General features: G+C 42.3%; 1 protein-coding gene across 1 annotated transcript in view; it reads left to right on the forward strand.

Moving 5' to 3' along the window:
- Positions 1-1742: 1742 nt before the first annotated feature.
- The window catches only part of UBE4A (ubiquitination factor E4A), a 42642-nt gene continuing 21318 nt past the window's right edge, over positions 1743-23066 (forward strand). Inside the window, exons 1-12 of the mRNA XM_082683558.1 lie at positions 1743-1952; positions 8358-8519; positions 12944-13117; positions 13685-13797; positions 14824-14976; positions 15500-15659; positions 15910-16112; positions 16317-16508; positions 17412-17745; positions 18615-18735; positions 20965-21269; positions 22769-22901. Coding sequence (XP_082539684.1) covers positions 8399-8519; positions 12944-13117; positions 13685-13797; positions 14824-14976; positions 15500-15659; positions 15910-16112; positions 16317-16508; positions 17412-17745; positions 18615-18735; positions 20965-21269; positions 22769-22901 — 2009 coding nt within the window. The 5' untranslated portion in view covers positions 1743-1952; positions 8358-8398. The remainder of the gene's footprint in view (positions 1953-8357; positions 8520-12943; positions 13118-13684; positions 13798-14823; positions 14977-15499; positions 15660-15909; positions 16113-16316; positions 16509-17411; positions 17746-18614; positions 18736-20964; positions 21270-22768; positions 22902-23066) is intronic.

A 23066-nucleotide genomic window follows, 5' to 3' on the forward strand; every position in this document is an offset into this window, starting at 1 on the left:
ATTCAAAGATTGCACAGTGCTGTGTGTGGGTGTATAGCTGGGTGGGAGGCGAAATACACATAACGTGAAATTTACCATTTTAAATATTTTAAGTGTACTATTCAGTGGCATTAAATACAATCACAATGCTGTGCAACCATCACCACAAACATTTTGGGAACCTTTTTCATCATCTTAACCTCTGTACTCACTAAAAAATAATTCTCAGGGCACCTGGGTGGCTCAGGTCTCTCAAAGCCTCTGCCTTCGGCTCAGGTCAAGATCTTAGGGTCCTGGGATAGAGCCCTGTGTCGGGCTCTCTGCTTAAAGGGAGCCTGCTTCTCCTCTGTCTCTGCCTGCTGCTCTGCCTACTTGTGATCTCTCTCTCTCTCTCTGTCAAATAATTAATTAATTAATTAATTAAATCTTAAAAAAATAAAAATATAATATATAAAAATATAAAAAATAATTCTCAATTCTTCCTTTCCCCCACACCCTGGTAACCTCTATTCTACTATTCTATCCCAATGAATTTGCCTATCCCAGGTGTAACATATAAGTGGAATCATACAATATCTGTCCTTTTGCGTCTGGTTTTTTCATATAACATAATGTTTTCAAGGTTTATCCATGTTGTGGCATGTATTAGAATTTCAGACCTTTTAAGGCTAGATAATAGTCAATTGTATGTATATACCACATTTTGTTTATCCATTCATTTGTCAATGCACATTTTGATTAGTTTCCCCCTTTTAGCTATTATGAATAACATTGTTATGAACATTGATGTACAAATATCTGTTTGAGTCCCTGCCTTCAGTCCTTTGTGGTATATACTCAGAAGCAGAATTGCTGTATCATACAGTAATTCTGTTTAACTCTATGAGGAACCACCAAAATTTTTCCAAAGTGCTGCGATATTTTACAATCCCATCAGCAATGCCCAAGGGTTCCTTATTTCTCCTCCTCTTCACCAACACTTATTTTCCAATTTTTTTGTTAATAGACTTCCTCAAAGATGTGAAGTATTATTTCATTGCAGTTTCAGTTTGCCTTAGTGTCACCAAGCATCTTTTTCGTGGGCTTACTGGCCACTCGTATATCTTCCTTGAAGGAAAGTCTTTTCAAGTCCATTGCCCATTTTTTAATCACACTGTGGTTTGTTGTTGAGTTGTAGAAGTTCTTTATATATTTTGGACATTAATCCTTTATCAGACATGTGATTTACAAATATTTGGCTTCATTCTATGCATTGTCTTTTCACTTGCTCTCTTGAAAAGTATGCTGCTTTCACTGCCTTTGTATACCTCAAAGTAACCTTGTAGCATGCATATTGTCACCTCTTCACAGATAAAACTGAAAGCCAACCCTAGCATATCTTAGCACACTGCCTGACACCTAATAAGAACTCAAAACTTTCTATTAGTGTTATTGCTGTTGTTCTTGTTGCTGTTGCCCCAGAGATAATGATAATCTATGAAGAGTAACAGAACCTGCTTCAAAAGGGCATGTCACTGGAGGGAAAAATAGAAAGGAAAAGCCCACAGAGGTTGCCAGCAGCGCCCAGTATCACCGAGACATGGCACCTCGCAATACACCGGATTTCAAAAACCGCCTACAGTTTCACCAAACTCCAAACTAACCACCGCCCCATGCCCCCGCCCCCTGCCCGACCCGCCCCCGACCCGCCCCCGACCCGCCCCCGACCCGCCCCCGACCCTTCCGGCCGGAGCCCAAGGGCCACTTCCGGCCACTTCCGCCCCGCCCAGCCAGCCAGCGCGTGCGCTGTGGAGATGTTTGCGCGCCAGTTCCCAGCGCAGAGGGGCACACCCTGTTTCCGGCGCCCTGATGAGATTCCACAAGGCCCGGCGCCTGATCATGATGTGAGTTCCGGTTGCCGTGCTGAGTCGGAAGTGGGAACCCTTCGGCCCCTGAGACTTGTCGTGTCGTCGCTGGTGGCCCTTCAGGCTCTGGTAAGAGGAAATAGCTTGACGGGAGGGGATCGCTGAGTTTGCGATGAGATTTTCTTCTCCTAGCTGAATGCCACTCCAAGTCTCTGCATTCTTGCCTCCAAAATTGCTTCTCTTGTGCCTTCCTGACCCTTGACCCTCTCCCTCGTGAACTTCGACCCTTTCTTATTTGAGACCCCTTTATGGTGTCCCAGCTTCTGGCACCTCTCCCCCTTTTGCCATTCCCCTCCAGGAACAGGCCACAGTGCTGGCCTTGCGTTATCTTTGACTTCCTTTCTCTAGAACGACGCCGAGTGGGTGGGTCTCCCTCCTTGCCAGGAATCCCTTATGGAACCTGGAGAGATGAAATGCAAAGCGTAAACAACAAACAGCCAGATGTCAGAGAAGGGGGAATTAAGCACGATTCGCAGCAGTGAAACCAGTTGAATACATATGGCAAGATATTGACATTTCTTAAGGCAGGTGATCATTTCACTACTCAAAACTCCCCTGGCACTGTGCTTCGTGCTCCCTCATCAGTAGGTCGTGGAGGACACTGATAAGATTGAGTATCCGCAGCTCAGGAGCTTATATTTGATGGGGCTTCTCTTTGGAATCAGTTTTTTGCTCCCAGAGCAAGGACTCGTTTGGTCTCATTATTTTGGTCTCCTATGAGAACCCTCCTGAGATAAAATGGGACCCGGGAAGGAATGCTTTTGGCGTTTTGTCTTGAGATCCTTCTAGCTTGTTGATCTGTTGTTAGGATTTGTTACCATTCTAGCCAGACGTGAAAGAATTTTGAGGTGGAACGTATAACATTGAAAACATTTTCATTCCTTCTTGGTTTAATGCCTAACCAGGACAGAGACCTTAAAAAGCATGATTCACTATAGCATGATTTTGTCAGTCCAGTTTTACGAAGTAGTCTACGTATTTCCCTAAAAGTAACACCAAGTCTAATGTTAAAACATTTGTGTGCTCTCCTCTTTAAGAGCTGACAATGGCCCTTAGGGATTAGCAGTACTGTTCATAAACAAAAGAGTGAATGGCAGTAGGGAGGGTAAGAGGATTTTGTAGGACTGGAAGTGAATACTTACTGTAGATATAAAACCTTGCAGTAAGTATATCAGAATGAAATGTGCTTTTAAGTAGGACATTTTTTTTAAGGTTTTATTTATTTACTTGACAGATAGAGATCACAAGTAGATGGAGAGGCAGGCAGAGAGAGAGAGGAGGAAGCAGGCTCCCTGCTGAGCAGAGAGCCCGAAGAGGGGCTCGATCCCAGGATCCTGGGATCATGACCCGAACCGGAAGCAGAGGCTTTAACCCACTGAGCCACCCAGGCGCCCCTAAGTAGGACATATTAAAAAGGAAGCAACTCTGGGGCGCCTGGGTGGCTCAGATGGTTAAGTGTCAGACTGCCTCAGGTCATGATCTCTGGCTCCTGAAATGGAGCCCCAGTTCGGGCTCCCTGTTCGGGGGAGTCTGCTTCTCTCCCCCCCCCCCCAATGCCCTCCCCACCCCCAACCCCTGGCTCATGTTCTTGTGTAATCTCGTAATCTCTCTCTCTCTCTCTCAAATAAATAAATAAATAAATAAATAAAATCTTTTTTGAAAAAAAAGGTAATCAAATCCAAGAGCTCCTAAGGTTTGATGGTGGCACCATCCCAAAGACTGACAACAGAATGGTGCTGTATCTCTGTATGGCAGTGGAAAATAAGAGATTATAAGTAATTGGTGACATTGAATATTAAAACAGACAAAATATTGGGGCACCTGGGTGGCTCAGTCATTAAGTATATGCCTTCGGCTCAGCCCATGGTCCCAGGGTCTTGGGATCAAGCCCCATCTCGGGCTCCTTGCTCAGCAGGAAGCCTGCTTCTCCCTCTCCCACTCCCCCTGCTTGTGTTCCCTCTCTTGTTGTGTCCCTCTCTGTCAAATAAATAAATACATTCTTTTTTTAAATCAGGTTTCCATTTCATCAGACCTGTTGGAGTGGGTGATATCTAGGTACTGTTAAATTTGTGAGACCATCGAACGTATCTTTACTGACATCTCCACAAAGGTTCCCATCATTTTTCCCTTTTTCTGTGAAACTTTTCTGTAAGTGGTTACACAGTATTGGACTATGTAAGTAGTTTTTTCACAGCTTTGAAGTTCATATGAGAAGGATGAACTTAGTAAGGTAGGCAGAAATTTTTTGTTCTTCAAAAAGACATATACCAGAGATGACAAGAGATTTATTTCCATTCTCTATTCTACACATCCTGAGATACCAAAGAGCCTCAAGTGTCTGACCCAGAAGCTTGACCTGCTACTGCAACCCAAGACACACAGTAAAGCCCTTACCTTGAAATAGGATCATGGGTGCCTTCAAAGGAGGTCAGGAGTAATGATATGTAAGATTGAATCATTTAATAAAGATTTATTTGGGACTTTGTGATTGTGATATATAATTTCAGACACAGAAAAAAAACTAATCAGATATGAAATTATACTCAAATTGCTTACTGTCTAGCAAGGTAGAGGTCTGCTTTAGGAATATAACGTAGGAAGTTATAAATCCTATTATAAAATGTAATGGGAAGCTAACGTCTTTTTTTTTTTTTTTTTTTTAAGATTTATTTGTCTTAGAGAGTGCACATGTGCATGCAGCAGGGAGGGCCAGAGGGAGAGGGAAAGAGAGTCTTAAGCAGACTACAGTTGAGTGTGGAACCTTACATGGAGCTCCGTCCCACACTCTTGAGATCATGACCTGAGCTGAAACCAAGCACTGGACACTTAACCGACTGTGCCAACCAGGCACCTCAGCTTCTTTTTATAATGTAACTGTAATATTGAGAAAGGATAAATCCTGTTTATTTGTCTTGATAGTCTTAGGAGTTTATCTTTTCATATGTTCTGTATTTCTGACTTTCACCTTGCTTCCTTTCTACCTCTTAGAGGTGCAGATAATGCATCTCCTTTGTACTGTTTGTTTTAATTTATTTATTTGAAAGAGAGAGGGGAGAGAGAGAGAGAGCAAAAAAGAGGTGGGGAGAGGCATAGGGAGATGGAGAAGCAGGTTCCCCACCGAGCAGGGAGGCAGATGCAGGGCCTGAACCCAGGACCCTGGGATCATGATCTAAGCTGAAGGAGAGGCTTAACTGACTGAATCACCCAGGCACCCCAAGATTATTTATTTATTTGTTTCTCAAGGAGAGGACACACAAGCAGGGTTGGGGGTGGGGAGCAGCAGGCATAGGGGTAAGCAGACTCCCCGCTGAACAAGGAGCTGAATGTAGGACTCAATTCCAGGACCCTGGGATCATGACCAGAGGCAAAGGCAGTCACTTAACCTACTGAGCCACCCAGGTGTCCCTAAGATTTTATTTTTAAGTAATCTCTACTCCCAACATGGGGTTTCAGCTTAGAAACTCAACATCAGGAGTTGCATGCTCTACTGCCTGAGCCAGTCAGGTACCCCTCAGGCTGTTTTTAAAAGCCCATTCAAGGGGCGCCTGGGTGGTTCAGTGATTAAAGCCTCTGCCTCCAGCTCAGGCCATAATCTCAGGGTCCTGGGATCAAGCCCTGCATCGGGCTCTCTGCTCAGTGGCCAGCCTGCTTCTCCCTCTCTCTCCGCCCGCATCTCTGCCTACTTGTGATCTCTGTCTACTTGTGATCTCTGTCTGTCAAATAAATAAAGTCTTTAAAAAAAAAAAATTCAAACTGGCTTATACAGTATAGGGAGATCTGTTGGCTTTTTTTTTTTTTTTTTTTTTTTTTTTAAATAACTGAAAGACTCCATCTTTCAACACTTTTCCTCTATCTTGACTTAGTTTGGTGCTAGGCTTCTTCTAGATGGTGGAAAGATGGCAATTCCAGGTTTGTTTTTTTTGTTTTGTTTTTTGGGTTTTTTTTTTAAGATTTTATTTCTTTATTTGACAGACAGCGATCACAAGTAGGCAGAGAGGCAGACAGAGAGGGGAAGGGAAGCCGGCTCCCTGCTGAGCAGAGAGCCCAATGTGGGGCTCGATCCCAGGTCCCTGGGATCATGACCTGAGCCGAAGGCAGAGGCTTTAACCCATTGAGCCACCCAGCTGCCCCTCCAGGTTTATTTCTTAACCCTGCTTACCCTTTCTTACCAAGCTGGAAAAAATAGTTCCCTTTTCTGTAGGTTCAGCCAAAGGCCTGAAACTGGGTGTTCATTGATCCTGATAGGCCTTGTCAGTGTCTTGTGCCCACTCCTCAATCAGTCACTTTGGCCTGAGTATGATGCGTTCTTTTTGGCCAGGCCAGATTTATATGCTCATTCCCGGAGCTAGTGAGTGAGGCCATCCCCTTATGAACACATGGAGAGGATGGGATGGATCCTCAAAGGAAAAATGTAGGGTGTCATGTTGAAAAAAAGAGGATGTTTCAAAGACAGAAAATGACAAGAGTTCCCTATACTTCTTGCATGCCTCTGGACCTTGGGGTACCTTAAGTTAGAGGTAGGGTGGTGATCAGCCAACAATGAGACAATCGTTAGCATCTCTACGTGAATTAGGGGTAACAGTTAAGCTTATGCAGTGGTTAAGTGAGGGGGAAGTCCTCTCAAGGAGCATTGTGAATTCCAGCACTAAAGGTGCTATTTTTATTTTTGGGGTTATTAAGCTTAACTAAACTATGCATTGCAAAAAATAAAATATATAGAGCAACAGCTAATAGTTCATTTCCTTAAGCAGTAAAGCCCAGAACAATGCTGAGAGGTGACCAGACTGTGTGCCTAAGTTAGTACAGATAATTAGCCATTGCCTCTTACGCAGAAAACACAACCAAGGAGTGGGAAGCAACTGGTGGAGGTGTCTCAGAATTGTCAAGAAGTGTTAGAGTCTCTCTTCCTCCAAAAAATAAGGGTAACTTTTCCGAATTGCATTAGCTTGTTGATATGATTCTGTAGGAGTCTTACCTCAGGAAATTAAAGGTAGACCCAAAAAGTTTTTTTCTCCTTCCCTCATTCTTTAAGGCCTCTGTCCTTTTAGCGGTTCAATATCCTTATGAGCCAAATATTCATACCATTTGTCTCTTCCCCACCCTTTTCAGGGTTGTATTTCTGTGCTTGTGGCCCTAAAAGTTCAGGAAGGGGAGAAAGCTTTCAGGGCACTCCACTCACGCACTCATCCTGTCGGGCCTCTGAGTCCCCTTGGTGCTTGAATGAGGAAGTGTAATCAGACAGGTGCAAACACAGGCTCGGTCAGCTCCGCTAAATACCTTTGAGGTAAATACCTGTTTGCTGTTCCACATTAGGAATTTGGTGTGCGAACAATGAATCTTGGAACACTGAAAAAATAAAATAAAAAATTTTTTAAAAAGGAATTTGGGGCGCCTGCATGGCTCAGTGGGTTAAGCTTCTGCCTTCGGCTCAGGTCATGATCCCAGGGTCTTGGGATCGAGCCCCGCATCGGGCTCTCTGCTCCGCAGGGAGCCTGCTTAGCTTCCTCTCTCTGTCTGCCTGCCTTTCTGTCTGCTTGTGATCTCTGTCTATCAAATAAATAAATCTTTAAAAAAAAATTAAATCTAGAATTAAGCAAAGACCATTTGGTTTTTAGTGGAAGAAATCTCAATTGTTATAAGCCTCAGGGTAGAGATAAATTGCTTAATACATATTTAAAACCCACAACACACTGCTGATTAGGTTCCTGTCCTGATTTGCCATTCCATGTTTGATGTAGGCTTACAGTTAGTTTATATGTAGCTGGGGAATTCCTGGCTGCAGTATTAAGTCCTAGAAGCCTGAGCAAGCACCATCTTACTTTCATGGTGCATGAGAGCTAGTTGGCCGTCCTAGAGACTTACAAGAAATGTGTAGCTGTTACCCTATTATTTTTCAGTCAGTGCCACATTGTTGTTACAGTGAGTAGATGAGTTCCCTCATTGACTGCAGTAATTCTTTCTGGTTAGCCTATTTTTTAAAGGTATGGCAAATAGAAATGTGTCAACAGATAAATGCATTCCAGCTTGAACTTTTTTTTTTTAAGATTTTATTTATTTATTTGACAGACAGAGATCACAAGTAGGCAGAGAGGCAGGCAGAGAGAAAGAGGAGGAAGCAGGCTCCCCGCTGAGTGGAGAGCCCGATGCGGGGCTCGATCCCAGGACCCTGAGATCATGATCTGAGCCAAAGGCAGAGGCTTTAACCCACTGAGCCACCCAAGCGCCCCTCCAGCTTGAACATTTTTAAAGCTTTTTGGTTTTAGCCACCCCCAAATCAAGCCAACTTATCCATTTGGTGGGTTTGTAACCATTTTGCCAAAAATATCTTGAATGTTGGAACAGGAATTGGAAGGTCTTACCCAGAGCCTTTTTACATGCGTTGTGTTCACGAAATGGGGAAGGAACCGACTGTAGGTATAATCCCAGCTGTTGTCGTATCCGCCCCTCGGTGTCTGATACCTGTCCTCTTTGCAGCCCCTCCCCCTAGGTCTGCATGGAGGATACTTTAAAGTGAAATGACAGACCAGGAGAATAACAACAACATCTCAAGTAACCCCTTTGCTGCTCTTTTTGGCTCCCTGGCTGATGCCAAGCAGTTTGCGGCAATCCAAAAAGAGCAGCTGAAGCAGCAGTCTGGTAAGTAGGGGGGCCAGTAGCAGTGGAGATGACCTAGATTAGGGTCTTCCCAAGTGAAGTCTTAGGGTCGGTAATTGCAATTGGAATCAACCTGGGGGCAGAGGTCAGGCTTTTTGTTCATTTAGGCATAAATTGGGGTTTTTGTTCATTTTTCTTCTTTGTTTCATTTTTGGGTCCTGTTCCCCCCACCCCACCCCCCCTGCCAGCTGCATAAGGAGAGACGAGATAACAGGTGGTTCCATAGTAACAGATGCTAGTCATGATCCCAGTGCTGTCGAGCTGTTTATTTTAAAAATCACCTAGCAAAAGCTCATTTCAATCAATATTTTTAACATAGGAAGATGAGGTTGTAGCCATAGGTGTAGAAAGCAGGTTACATGTAGCTGTAGAGAGCAGATGTATAAAAGGAAGAATTACAAAAGCTTTTTGGCTTTTTGGTAGACAAGTAAGTGAAATTTGTTCTGAAGCTTGGTGCTTCAGAGTTGATCCCAAGCAAAATACCTCTTCTGTTCCATAGAGTGGCCCCTTTCATAGCATAATGCTGTTAGAACAGCTTTCTAAGAAAATCTAATCCTTCGGGAGGGAGACAAACCATAAGAGACTCTTAATCTCTCAAAACAAACTGAGGGTTGCTGGGGGGAGGAGGGTATGTGCTATGGTGAGTATGTAAGCCTGATGATTCACAGACCTGTACCCCTGTGGCTAATACTACAATATATGTTAATAAAAAATAAAAAATAAAAATTTTAAAAAAGGAAAGAAAATCTGATCCTTTGCCTTAATGTGAAAAAAGAAATCAATAATATCTCACTAGTCAGAAAAATGGGTTTCCTCATTTAGGAGGCCAGTGCCTTATCCATTAGGCAACTGGGGCTGGGTTTCCTCATTTAGGACCAAAATTAAGATTGGGTCTAACTTCCTCCTGTGAGAAGACATATAGCCTAGAGGAATTAATATGGTGTTTCTCAAATTTATTAGTCTTTGGAGGGTAGTCACGATCTTTCAAGCCAGAAATTGCTCCCTTTCTCCCTCTGAAGAAAATAATAGTATTTTTTGGAAAAGAGAAATGTTTGTGTTTTCCCTTTATTTTGTTTATTTCATAAGTACTGGTATACATAGCTAAGTCGTAGCCTTGCTCCTTTTTCAGGACTGAATAAAAAGGAGGTAAGGGCAAGACAGATGAGCAATGGACAAGTGATGATGAAGCAAAGGGGGAGTATATGTAACATTGACTTTCTACCGTGATAGAAGGAGGCAGCTCTGGGTCTCCGTCTGTCTCTTCCAGATTCTTGCATTAGGAGATTGTAGGAGGAAAAGGGGTACGGGGAGTAGGAATATAAGAAAATGGGGAAATGTGATTTATGAGTATGTGGTTGGGGGAAATTTTGCTACAAAGGTTCTTAGCACCTGTCGCTTTCAGGGTTCAGCAGGGAACTTAATCGTATAGGAGTAGAGTGACAGATGCTTGTCCTTCTGGCTGTCAGCAGACTTCAGGCTGGTTAGAGTTGGGAGCGTTGCAGGCACTGAGCCGGGGGATAAATCAGGTACATGCGTTCCTGTTACTATTTTGGCTTCTCCTCGTTTTAGTTTGTTTATACTGAGTTTAGCATGCCACCAGGTCTAACCTGTTTTCCACCAGCAGTTAGAACTCTGCCAAAACCTTTGGCCTCCTGTGTTGAGCTTCACAGTGACTAAACTCACCATACCAAAGCAACTCTTAACCTCTGAATGTTTTACCTGGCCTTTCAGAAAATCACTGTCAGTAGAGAGAAGCAGATGCACACGCATGTGGCTTTTGGTAAACAGCACCACACTTGTACTCCGTCAGCCTCAGTTCCATTCCGAGAGGCAACTCTGTCTGCTGACAGCCAGAAGGACAGGCATTCTGTCACATTACTCCTGTATAGTTAAGTTCTCCCCTGAACCCCGAGAGCGAGAGCGATAGGAACTAAGCATCTATGTAGCAAAATTTCCATCAGCCACCTACTCATAAATCATATTTTCCCATTTCCTTATAACTCCTATTCCTCACTCCCCTTTTCCTCCTACGATCTCCTAAGGCAAGGTTGCTTTTTACAGAAATAAAGAGATCCAATCAATAAAAGAAATAGTAACAAATTAGAGGAGGAAAGATTCAGATAAGCAGTTTATATGCAACAATCAAATGACTTTAAAAATCCAGTCTCACTAACAATTGGAGCCCCGCCTAGTAATGCAGGGATATGTTTACTTATGAAATTTGTGAGGATTTGAGCAGGTGCACTCTCAGACTGCTGAGGGGTTTGTAATAAGAGCAGTCTTTCTGAGGATGATTTGGTAATAATGTTAACTTTTAAATGTGCAAACGCTTTAACTTGGCAGTTCTGCTTCTGCAAATTTACCTTACAGAGATATTCACACAGGCGTACAAAAAAGAGTTCTATTTGGTGCAGTAGTGTTTGAAATCATGAAAAATTGGAAACAGCCCCAATGTTCATCAGTTGAGAAGTAGCTATACAAGTCAGAGTGTATGCATACAATGCAATACAGTGCAGCCATTACACAGAATGAGGTAGGCCTATAAATGACCTAGCAGGGAAGGATGTTGGTGCTGATTAAGTTTTTTTTTTTTTTAAGATTTTATTTATTTATTTGATAGAGATCACAAATAGGCAGAGAGGCAGGCAGAGAGAGAGGAAGGGAAGCAGGCACCCTGCTGAGCAGAGAGCTCAATGTGGGGCTCAATTTCAGGACCCTGGGATCAAGACCTGAGCTGAAGGCAGAGGCTTTAACCCACTGAGCCACCGAGGCACCCCGGTGCTGATTAAGCAGGCTAAAAAGCATTATATATAGTATGATTCCCCCCCACTTTTTTTAAACTGAAAATCCTAGCGATAAACATTAGCACCATAATAAGGGGGGTGAAAAGTCTGAAACACTTTGCTAACTTACATAGTTGTCCATAGGGAATTGGTTCAGAGGAGACTTTTTATATTATGTTTTCGTATACAGTTTGGAATTATTCAAATACATGTGTTCTTTAAAATCGGGGGGGGGAGCCATATATTTAAAATAATTAAAAGCATATTGATCTATTACAGGTAATTCTCTGTTCACTAAGATTCTGTAGGGAACGCAATGTTGCTATTTTTAGTATGGAGTGAAAAAATAAAATGGAGTAGGAGGATAACATTTTTGATTTGTAAAATGTGGTGGGATTTACAGCCAGGGATTTCAAAATCCTGTACTTAAGATGTTACGCAATACAACACTCAAGAGAAGAAAAGAAAAAACACACAAATAATCCAGTTTAAAAATGGGCAAAGGATCTCTATAGACGTTTTTCCAAAGAAGACCTATAGCTGACGAACAGGTACACGAAAAGGTACTCAGCATCACTCATCATCAAAGAAATGCAAATCAAAACCAGAATGAGGTATCACCTCATACCTATTAGAATGGCTACTATCAAAAAGACAAGAAATAACAAGTGTCAGTGAGGATGTGGAGAAAGGGAACCCCCTGCCCCCGCCCCAGTGCACTGTTGGTGAGAATATAAAATGCTGCAGCCGCTATGGAAAACATTATAGAGATATTTCAAAAAATTAAAAATAGAACTCCCATATAATCCAACATTCTACTTCTGGGTATTTACACAAAGAAAACAAAACACTAACTTGAAAAGATCTTTGCACCCCTGTGTTTGTTGCAGCATTGTTTATAATAGCCAAGACATGGAAACAGCCTGTGTCTGTTGATGGGTGAATGGATGAATAAAATACGATACACACACATGCACACACCACACACACAATGGGATATTATTGCCATTTGCAGAACATGGATGGACCTGTGTGCAATGAAACCAGTCAGACAGAAAAAGACAAATACAAACAAATGTTCTCAGTTATAGGTGATACCTAAAAAAGAGAGAAAGAAAGCTCATAGATACAGAGAACAGATTGGTGGTTGCCCGGGGTGGGGTAGATACAGGGATCAAAAGGATGAGACTTCAGTTATAAAATAAATAAGCCATAGGGATATAATGAATAGCATGTGACTGTAGTTAATAATAGTATATTGCATATTTGAAAGTTACTAAGTAGATTTTAAAAGTTCTCTTCACAAGAGAAAACAATATTTATAACTATGTTGACAGATGTTACCTAGAATTATTGTGTTGACCGTTTTGCAATATATACAAATAGCAAATCATTGTGTTTTATACCTGAAACTAATAAGAATGTTATACGTCATTTTTTAAATGTCACACCTCAGTTTTTTAAAAAAGATGTTGCCTGACTTGAGATGTTCCCTAATTAGATAATTAACTTGTTTCCCATCCAGAATTATCTTTCTCTTGATAACATTTATCATTTTTGATAGTATGCTTGGTTCTCTTAAAGAGAGGAGTTTAACTGTTAATGGCTTACATTTTCTGGCAGATGAACTCCCAGCTAGCCCAGATGACTCGGATAATAGTGTGTCAGAAAGCCTGGATGAATTTGATTACTCTGTGGCTGAGATTAGCCGCTCCTTCCGTTCACAGCAGGAAATATGTGAACAACTCAACATCAATCACATGATCCAAAGGATCTTCCTCATTACTCTGGACAACAGTGAGTTACAGACCTGGAGCTGGTCTGTTCATTACTCTTCCCTTCCTGCTTGGGCGAGGAACTTGCTCTTAGAAACTTATTGTATCTAATGGTTAAACAAACCCACTGTACCCCTTGTGGATGTGACCTAAAAACAGTATTTAGACACAGGTGCAGCTTTGATTACCATTTTGGTACAGACTGGACCATATAGCTCCTTGCCTTTACCACCTTAAAAGGGAAACGCGAGTGGTAGCCAAATCCTTTTTCCTCTCAGAGGTGACCTGAACATTTAGACGGAAGCCCGACGAGGCATCAGGTCATGTTTTCCCTCTATGTCCTATCTGTGATTAAACCCCAAAGTAGGTGCTAATATCTGGGATTCATGATGTTAGGTTTATAACAAAACCTGACATGCTCTTTGACTCTTTGAAAAACCTTAAGTCTTTAGATACTGCTTTGTGTGTCAAGATTACCCTGATACTACCTTAGTCAGACTTGGAGTTCAAGAGAAATGCTGTCGAGATCGGTTGTCTGTGTAAGACAGAAGCGTTATCCTTAACCTGCCAGATTAAAATCATTTCCCAGGTGACCCCAGCTTGAAAAGTGGGAATGGCATCCCTAGCCGTTGTGTGTATTTGGAAGAAATGGCAGTAGACCTGGAAGATCAAGACTGGCTTGATATGAACAATGTGGAGCAGGTACCATTTCTGATGTTCCTTTCAAGAGTGCCTTCAGCACAGACTAGCCATGCAGTTGAGCCCTGCTTGTGTTTCTCCAGCTGCGACATTGCTTATGTAACTCTATCTCTTGACATTGTCTGTGGTGTTCCTCTTTGGGGATCTTCTCGTTTACCATGGCCACATATTTGAATTCCTGGAGTGACCTATCGGTGCCTCTCGGATGGCAGTTGTTACCTCTGTCACATGTAGTGGCCTTTTTTTTATGTACCTGTTTTATCTCCCCTATCAGACCCTTTAGTTCTCGAGAGCAAGGCATCTTTCCCAAAATCAAAACTGTGCTTTACCTTGTAAGTGCCTAATGAACATTAAAGGAATAAAACTTTAGTAGGACAGACACTTGACAACTTGTAGTTTAACTTTATGTGTTTAAATTATCTTTATATCTTTATATAAGACTGAGTAAGGCCGGCAGTCACGCAGAGGAGTAAATTCCATGTATAAGTTCAGTCGCTGATTCTCCACACCATTCAGCAAATACTGTTTTAATACAAACTGTATGTATGCTAGGCTGTACTAGATACTTGAACTCTATTTGGGAGAACTGTACAGGTGACTTTTGAGCAACATGAGGGTTAGGGGCCATTGAAAATCCACACATAACTTCTGACTCTCCAAAGACTTTAACTAATAGCATACTGTTGCCAGGAAGCTTTATGGATAAGAAACAATAAAGTCAGCTAGGGAAAAGAAAATGTTACAAAGAAAATCAGAAGCGAGAGAAAATGCATTTATAGTGCTGTTCTGTATTTATTGAAAAAATATCCATGTCAAACCCATATAGTTCAAGGATCAACACATACAGTTATATATACCTAATATTTATATACCTAATATTTTCTAAAGTATAAGGGCGGAACTTATATTCCCCCTTCACTCTACATCCTGTGACTCTGGCAGTAACCTGTGTCAAAATGACCTACATCTTGATGTCCTAAGATTAACTTTGCAGCGGTTTAGCGTTTCGTTTGTTTGCTTTTCTTGAAGGCTGTCTTCGCTCGCTTGCTGCTTCAGGACCCGGGCAACCACTTGATCAACATGACTTCTTCTACGACGTTGAATCTCTCTGCTGATCGAGATGCGGGGGAGAGGCACATTTTTTGTTACCTTTATTCCTGCTTCCAAAGAGCTAAGGAAGAGGTAAGGAATATTTCCCATTAAGAACTGTGTGGTACTCTTGGGTTTGACTTTAACATGGAAGCCAGAGAGTTGGATGAGTGTCTTTTATATCAGTTTATATACATCATAATATATCGGGAACTAGAAATGAGAGGCACTAGGAGTTGTCAAAAGTTTTCGTTTGTATTTTCGGTGGCTTGGGGTCTACCCCTTCCCCAGTTAACCAGGGCCTCTTATTCTCCTACAAACCTGAAAAAGTCATACTCTTAAAAAGTTCAGGGGAGGGGGCGGGGAAAGGTGTGATAGACTCATTTCCACTGAGCTGTAAATAACAGAGTGCACTAAGCTTGGTCACTTCAGGATAAGAATTCTAGCAGTTAGGAGATTCTTAACACCAAAGAATGAACTCATACAAATTTTCAAGCATCCACAGGACAGCAGTACTGTTCTGGGGTACATTGTCTTTTTCATTCCATTTGCTGTGGTCACCCTTGTTCAGGTCATAGAGCTAGACTCTCCCCTCTCTTCTTCATTCTATTTCCAGATTACCAAAGTTCCAGAGAACTTGCTCCCCTTTGCAGTGCAGTGCAGGAACCTCACCGTGTCCAATACCCGAACAGTCCTCCTCACCCCAGAGATCTATGTTGACCAGAACATTCATGAGCAGCTGGTAGATTTGATGTTGGAAGCCATCCAAGGAGCCCGTGAGTACATAAGCAAGATCGCTGACTTTCTACATTTTGGTTTCCAAATTAAAGTCCTTTAATTGCATTAGAAAGCCTCAGAGCCATTATGGTTCCAGAAAGGATAACTTAAGGAAGAGAGCTCATATCTTGACCTCTGGGGTTGAATACCAGTAGAATTATCAGAAGTGTGAGAAGGGTAGAGAGCCTGCGTGTAAAAGCATATAAAAATCGACACAAGCTTCTTTTCCTCTCATTTGTCATCTGTTAGATTTTGAAGATGTAACTGAATTTCTCGAAGAGGTCATTGAAGCCTTGATATTGGATGAGGAAGTGCGCACATTTCCAGAAGTCATGATTCCAGTGTTCGATATTTTATTGGGCCGAATAAAAGATCTAGAACTCTGTCAGATCCTGTTTTATGCATATCTGGATATTCTTCTCTATTTCACTAGGCAGAAGGATATGGCAAAGGTAGGTTTGAAAGTGATACATACGCATTTGCACTGGAGATTTAACGCTTTATGGGTCCCTGTCCTGAACGTGCCGTAATATTACCTGTTGAATTAAAAAAAGATACATTGGTTGTTGTATGGACTTGACTGTTTGAGATCCTCTCACCCCACTACCTTTATCTCCTCATACAGACGAGTAAGTAGGACTTGTTTTCTCCTTTAGGTTTTTGTAGAGTACATTCAGCCCAAGGACCCTAGCAATGGGCAGATGTACCAGAAGACCTTGCTGGGAGTAATCCTGAATGTCTCCTGCTTATTAAAGACTCCAGGTGTAGTAGAAAATCACGGCTACTTCCTGAATCCATCTCGTTCCAGTCCCCAGGAGATCAAAGTGCAAGAGGCCAACATCCATCAGGTGGAACTGTTTACCACTGTCTCCCAGCCCCCTAATCCTAGGTGAAGTCGAGTTTCCTCGGGAAGCAGATGCAGATAAGGCCGCTTGAGCCTCTTTGGGGAAGCAGATCAGTCTGCTTGGCTTTCTACTGTAATCACGTAAAGAAATTGTCCTCTTTTCAGCCCAGGCTCAGGGCAGAGGAGAAGCTGGTACACAGTTTAAGAATAAGCTGCTGTGGCTCTTTGCGCGGTGCTGGGGCCCAGCCACTTCCCCTCAGCCCCTGCTGTTGACACCAAGCTGTCTCTTACGACCTGGGCTCCTAAAATCTTCCAACTGAACTCCAGCATATAAACCGATTTTTTTCCTTTTCTTCCTTCCACCAACGTCCTCTCCATTTGGGCTTCTTAGTGAGAATTCCAGCAGAGGTCTGGCCAACATGAGGCAGTAAGTGGTTGACCCATTTAGGCAGGAATTGGCAAATCACTGCAGTGGCCAGATCCAGCCTGCCACCTGTTTTGGTAAATAGTTCTGTTGAACACAGCCTTGGCCGTTCATACGCATGTTGTTTATGGCTTGATTTTATGCCACAGTGGTAGAGTTGGAATAGTTGCCACAGTCAGCATATAGCTTGCAAAGCCAAAAATATTTATCATCTGGCCCTTTGCGGACAAAAATTTACTGACCCCTAAAGCTATGTAAATGCTGTCTGCAGTTTGGCAGCTCATCGGGGAATCAATCTCTCATAAATGCTCAGAAAGAAAAAAATTTTTTTAATCGGAACTGGGGTATAAAGCAAAGGGAGAGTGAGAGAGAAGATTAGGATTAGGATATTTTTGGAAATTGCCAGTGGCTAAGGTTTGGGAGAAACAAATATGAGGATTGTGAAACTGGAATGTTCTGTGGTTGTGTTTTCTGGTTAAACAGTTCATGGCTCAGTTCCATGAAAAGATCTACCAGATGCTGAAGAACTTACTCCAGCTCTCTCCAGAAACCAAACACTGTATCTTGTCCTGGCTTGGAAACTGTTTGCATGCAAACGCAGGCCGCACCAAGATTTGGGCCAATCAGATGCCAGAAATCTTCTTCCAAATGTATGCCTCGGATGCCTTCTTTCTGAATCTGGGTGCTGCTCTCCTGAAGCTATGCCAGCCGTTTTGCAAACCCAGATCCTCTCGGCTCCTCACCTTTAACCCCACTTACTGTGCCCTGAAGGAGTTGAATGATGAAGAACGAAAAATTAAAAATGTGCACATGAGAGGTAGGGGGGAACTGGGCTTCTCAAGATGTGTGCACACGCGCGTGCTCGTATGTGTATGTGTGTGTGTAACATCTAAGACATCACTTTTATCCGTTTTCACAAAGGTGCCTCTTTCTCAAGATGAGGCAAAAAGCAAAGCTACTATAAATTTTAGGAAGACAGATATCTAAAATGGTAGTTTTTAGATATTGTCCTTTTGTTAGGTTTTCTTTCTGAATTTAGCAGCCTTTGGGTATTGATTGATTCATTCTTTGTAAAAATAATAAAGCGCAGTCACTGTTTTGTCTTTCAACTCAAAGCCTCCAGAAGAAAGCAGATATATGAATAGATAATCATAATACAGATAGGGCTAAACAGTGGGGGCACAAAGGAGAGAGTGAATAATAAATTCTACAGAAGTTGGAAGTCTTTGTGGCCGAGTCTTGAAAGATGAGTTGGGTTTAAAGTACAAAGATACAAAGCTGTGAAAGGCTTTATTGGGGAATAGTGAGAAGTTCAGTGGGAGTGCTAGATGGGAAAGGAGTATGGGAATTGGCAGGAAATGAGTCTAGGGAGGAAAAATATCGGGGCCAGTTCGGAGAAAACTCAATGCAGAGAAGTGAAAAGAAGAAAACAAGTCACTCAAAGTGAATAATTCCTGAAAAAAAAATTAAGAACTCCTCTTAATTTTGGTGTATTTCCTCCGTTTTATGACTCTTCTAAACCTAAAAGCAATATATAGTCAACAGGAAATCTGGAAAATCACAAATAGATAGAGATGATCCACTGTTATCACTTGGCAATATTGACAGTTTAGAATAAGGGGACACTGGATACCCAGGACAAAAGTCTGGGGCAAGTCATTTACTGTTCCTTTTACCTTCTTTGAGGTTTGGACAAAGAGACTTGTTTGATCCCAGCTATGCAGGAGCCAAAGTTCCCCCAGAACTACAACCTAGTGACAGAGAACCTTGTCCTGACCGAGTACACCTTGTACTTAGGATTTCACAGGTAACTGCTCTAATGTCATTCAAAAACTGTTTCGTGGGGTTACAAACCAAAAGGTTGAAAGTGAGCCTCACTTCATTCTAAAGGCTCCCATTAGGATCTAAAAGGAACGGGGTTTTATATGTACTTTGTCGTATTTATGTGAATTGCCTTTGTCCAGATTACTTTACTTTACTTTTCATTTTTTACTTGCTATGCTAATTAAAATTAAAGACACTAGTATTGTTCACTGAACATGAAAATTTTTTAAAAGATTTATTTCTTTATTTTAGAGAGAAAGAGAGCAGGGGAAGGGGCGGGGAGGGGTAGAGAAAGAATCCTCAAGCAGACTTCCCCGCTAAGCGTAAAGCCTGACTCAGGGCTCCATCCTACAATCCTGAGATCATGACTGCAGCAGAAATCAAGAGTTGGACTCAACCAGCTGAGCCACCCAGGGGCCCCCAAACTTGCAAAAAAATTTTTTAAGATTTTATTTATTTAACAGAGCACAAGCAAAGGGAATAGCAGGCAGAGGGAGAGGAAGAAGCAGACTCCCCCACTGATCAGGTAACTCAATGTGTGACTCGATCCCAGGATACTGGGATCATGACCTGAGCCAAAGGCAGAGCTTAACCGACTGAGCCACCCAGGTGCCCCGAAACTGGCAAATTTTTAAATCACTATCTTCCTATTGTGATCTGTGAAAGTGGAATTCTTTTAACTTTTCACTGTCTGCTCTTGAATTTTCATTACTTACTACTCTTGATGAAAAAGACCAAGCTCTAGTCTGTGATACAGAGACAAAACTGACAAAATTAAAGAAATGTTTGGGGCTCGAGCATATACGCACATGCACTCTCTCTCACTCTCTTTAAAATTTAAAAAAAAAAAAAAATTTAAAAGAAGAAGAAATGAAATGTTTATCAGGAATACCAATAAGATCAGTAGGACCACAAAAGATTTATGTATCAAGGATCAAAAGGATTCTAGAAGCATGAAAATGTAAGAACTAGAGTTCTGGTTCTGGCAGGCCACACACCATTTTGTGATTGTTTCTGTCCTCTGGTTTAGCTGAACATGACTGCAAGTTTAACTAAGGAAGTTGTTAAAGGGGCACCTGGGTGGCTCAGCCCTTAAGCATCTGCCATCAGCTCAGGTCATGATCCCAGGGTCCTGGGATTGAGCCCCACATCAGGCTCCCTGCTCAGCACTGCTTATCCCTCTCCCACTCCCCTTGTATGAGTTCGCTCTCGCTGTGTCTCTTTCTGTCGAATAAATAAATAAAATCTTGAAAAAAAGAAAGTTGGTACAGTCCTTAGGAAGAGGTACTGAGAATAGCAGTTATTAATGTCTTCTCAGGATATTTACATTGATTGGCACAGAGGATTTTTTAAAACTCAGTGAATTTCTAGAAAAATGAAATTCTGTCTTTATTAGTTTTTCTATCCCAGTCATCGACATTTTAAATGACAAAATAGGTAACGCAGCATATGTTTAACCTGCTCAGCCACCGACATTCAGACGTAGAAATGACTGTGTCATCTAGACTCCCCGTATTGGCTTGCTAACCGTAGACATTGTCTACAGGGCCAAAGAAGATGACTTTGGACTGTATCCATAGAGACAACTATCCGTAACATTGAATTACGGGGCTTCCTTTCATTAGAGAACATTTGGCTGACCCTTTGTAAAGAATAATGTAATTTTATATTGAACAACAAAGGACTAGAAGCTGTTTCTTAGGTTGCATCCCAGGAGGCTACCAGTTTATATGTGGTCGTTACTAACTTAGAGTCCTTCTCCTCAAGCTTTTGTTCTCAACTAACCGTAGAGAAACTGTCCGTATAATATATCCAGGTACAATCATTGCAACTGTGCAGTGTCAGACTATCCTGTTGGGCTCTCTTTGTACTTTATCTAATCGTTACTTATTTTACATGGTAACAGCCCAATCTACACCCTCTTCAAGAAAGCTACTGGTCTTTGGATGGTGCTTTCATCTAAAGGCTGCTATTTATAGTTAGTGTCATTTATGTCAAATACTGGGTGACGTTTTCCCAGAGCTATAACCCCTGCCCCTGTCCTGTCAGTAAGTTGTGCGAGTGCCTTCTGTGTCACCACATTCACAGCTCCCTATATCGTGAAAGAGGATACTTGAAAAAATAAATGAGGGTTTGTTTTTCTGGAGCAATCTGTACTCAGCTGTCCTGTATGAGCCTCCTGACCCAGTCTCTTCTTCTTTCTTTGGGGCAGGTTGCATGATCAGATGGTAAAAATCAACCAGAACCTGCATCGGCTGCAGGTTGCCTGGCGAGATGCTCAGCAAAGTTCTAGCCCTGCCGCTGACAACCTTCGTGAGCAGTTTGAACGGCTGATGACCATCTACCTTTCTACCAAGACTGCCATGACGGAGCCCCAGATGCTACAGAACTGTCTCAACTTGCAGGTGTCCATGGCTGTTCTGCTCGTCCAGCTGGCCATAGGCAATGAGGGCTCACAGCCAGTTGAGCTAACTTTTCCTTTGCCAGATGGCTACAGCTCTTTGGCTTATGTGCCAGGTAAGCGGGCTCTTCCTTGGGAACTGCCTATTTATAGCTAGCTAAGTTTCACTGAGTCACTTCGGAAGTTTAACCATCAAAGTACCCGTCCTTAATGATCACTCAACTGTTTTTGGAGAAATAACTCAAATTTATAGATAATATCTACTGGTCAAAGGATGGGGGAACCAACAGCTTTTTCCTCAGCCTTGTGTCCCCACTTCTGTGTGTATCAGAAAATAATCCTCAAAGGATTAAGTGCTGCCAGGTTTTTCAGAGCTGTTAGTTTTAGCATTAATATTGTTTCCATTGTCCATCTTCTAAATTTATCTGTCCGGCTCTCCCTGTGCTCTTCTTTAGGGGAAGAAAAACTGTGATCCCCTGTTGGTTAAGGAGATTGTGTATGTAGGTTTGTCGGTGAGGAGTTGGCAGATGCTATCTATTAGAATCAGGTTGTATGTTCTTGATCACCGTATTGGTCATCTGTTGCTAAATAACAGATCATCCCAAAACGTAGCACCTAAAACAAATGTCATCTTACACGTATTCTGTGGGTCAAGAGTCCAGGAGTGGCTTGACCGCATGGTTCTGCCTCTGGGTCTCTTCGTGCGGCTGTGGCCGAGCTGTCGGTCAGGGCCACAGGAATCTGAGGCCTTGACCAGAACTGGAGGATCTGCTTACAAGCCAGGTCATGTGGTTGTTGGCAGACCTCATTTGTTTACTGGCCCCTTTTCCAGGTCACACAGATCTCTCCCTAGTACTGTTCGTGATATGGCAGCTGGCTTCCTTGAGAGCAAGGAAGCTATAGGCTTTTATAACCTCACCATGGAAATACATATACCATTGCTCCTATATGCCTATCCTCTGGGCGAATGTAGGGAGGGACACACAAGGACATGAATACCAGGAAGCAAAGACAATTGGAGGACCATCCTTGAGACGGATGACCAGAGTCATCTAATGTATTCATCTTTGTTGGAGATTCTTTATCCATCTAAAGGGTTATTTAATGCACAGTTAACCTTGAGTGTGAAATGAATGTCTATCAGTGTACCTTTTTAAGTTGCTCTGGTGTGTGAACAGTATTTTGTGTCTCTGCTATTTTCATATTGAATTGGATAGAAATAAAAATTGACTTACCCTTCCTTTTTTTCCCAAAGACTTTATTTATTTGACAGAGACAACAGCAAGAGAGGAAACATAAACAGGGGAAGTAGAGAAGGAGAAACAGGCCTCCCACCAAGCAGGGAGCCCAGTGCGGGACTCAGTCCCAGCACCCTGGGATCATGACCTGAGCTGAAGGCAGACAATTAATGACTGAGCCCCCCAGGCGCCCTGAAAAATTGACTTACCTTTAAAGGAGAGTCTGCATTTATGACCTTGTCTCCATTCTTAGTACCTACTAAGACATTTGGGACTTTTTAACCTTCATTAGGTAGAGCAAAAGGGAGGAATTTCAATATTGCTTAATACAGAAAGTCAGATGTTTCACTAATTGCAGTAAATGTTTTCTTTTTCAGAATTTTTTGCAGATAACTTGGGCGATTTCCTCATTTTTCTCCGCCGCTTTGCTGATGACATCTTGGAGACATCTGCCGACTCCCTAGAACATGTTCTTCACTTTATTACGATTTTCACTGGAAGCATAGAAAGGTGAGGTTTTGGAAGCTTGGCTCTGATACCACTTAGAGGTGCAGAGCATTCAGAAAACTTCTCAACCAAGAACACACAAGCCTGAATCAGAAGGGCTTGCCTTCAGAAGTGGGGTTAACACTAATGAATCACCTGACCGTGCTTGCGGCTAGCTGGAAATTCCCC

This window comes from Mustela nivalis, assembly GCF_964662115.1.
Source record: "Mustela nivalis genome assembly, chromosome: 9".
NCBI lineage: Eukaryota > Metazoa > Chordata > Mammalia > Carnivora > Mustelidae > Mustela > Mustela nivalis.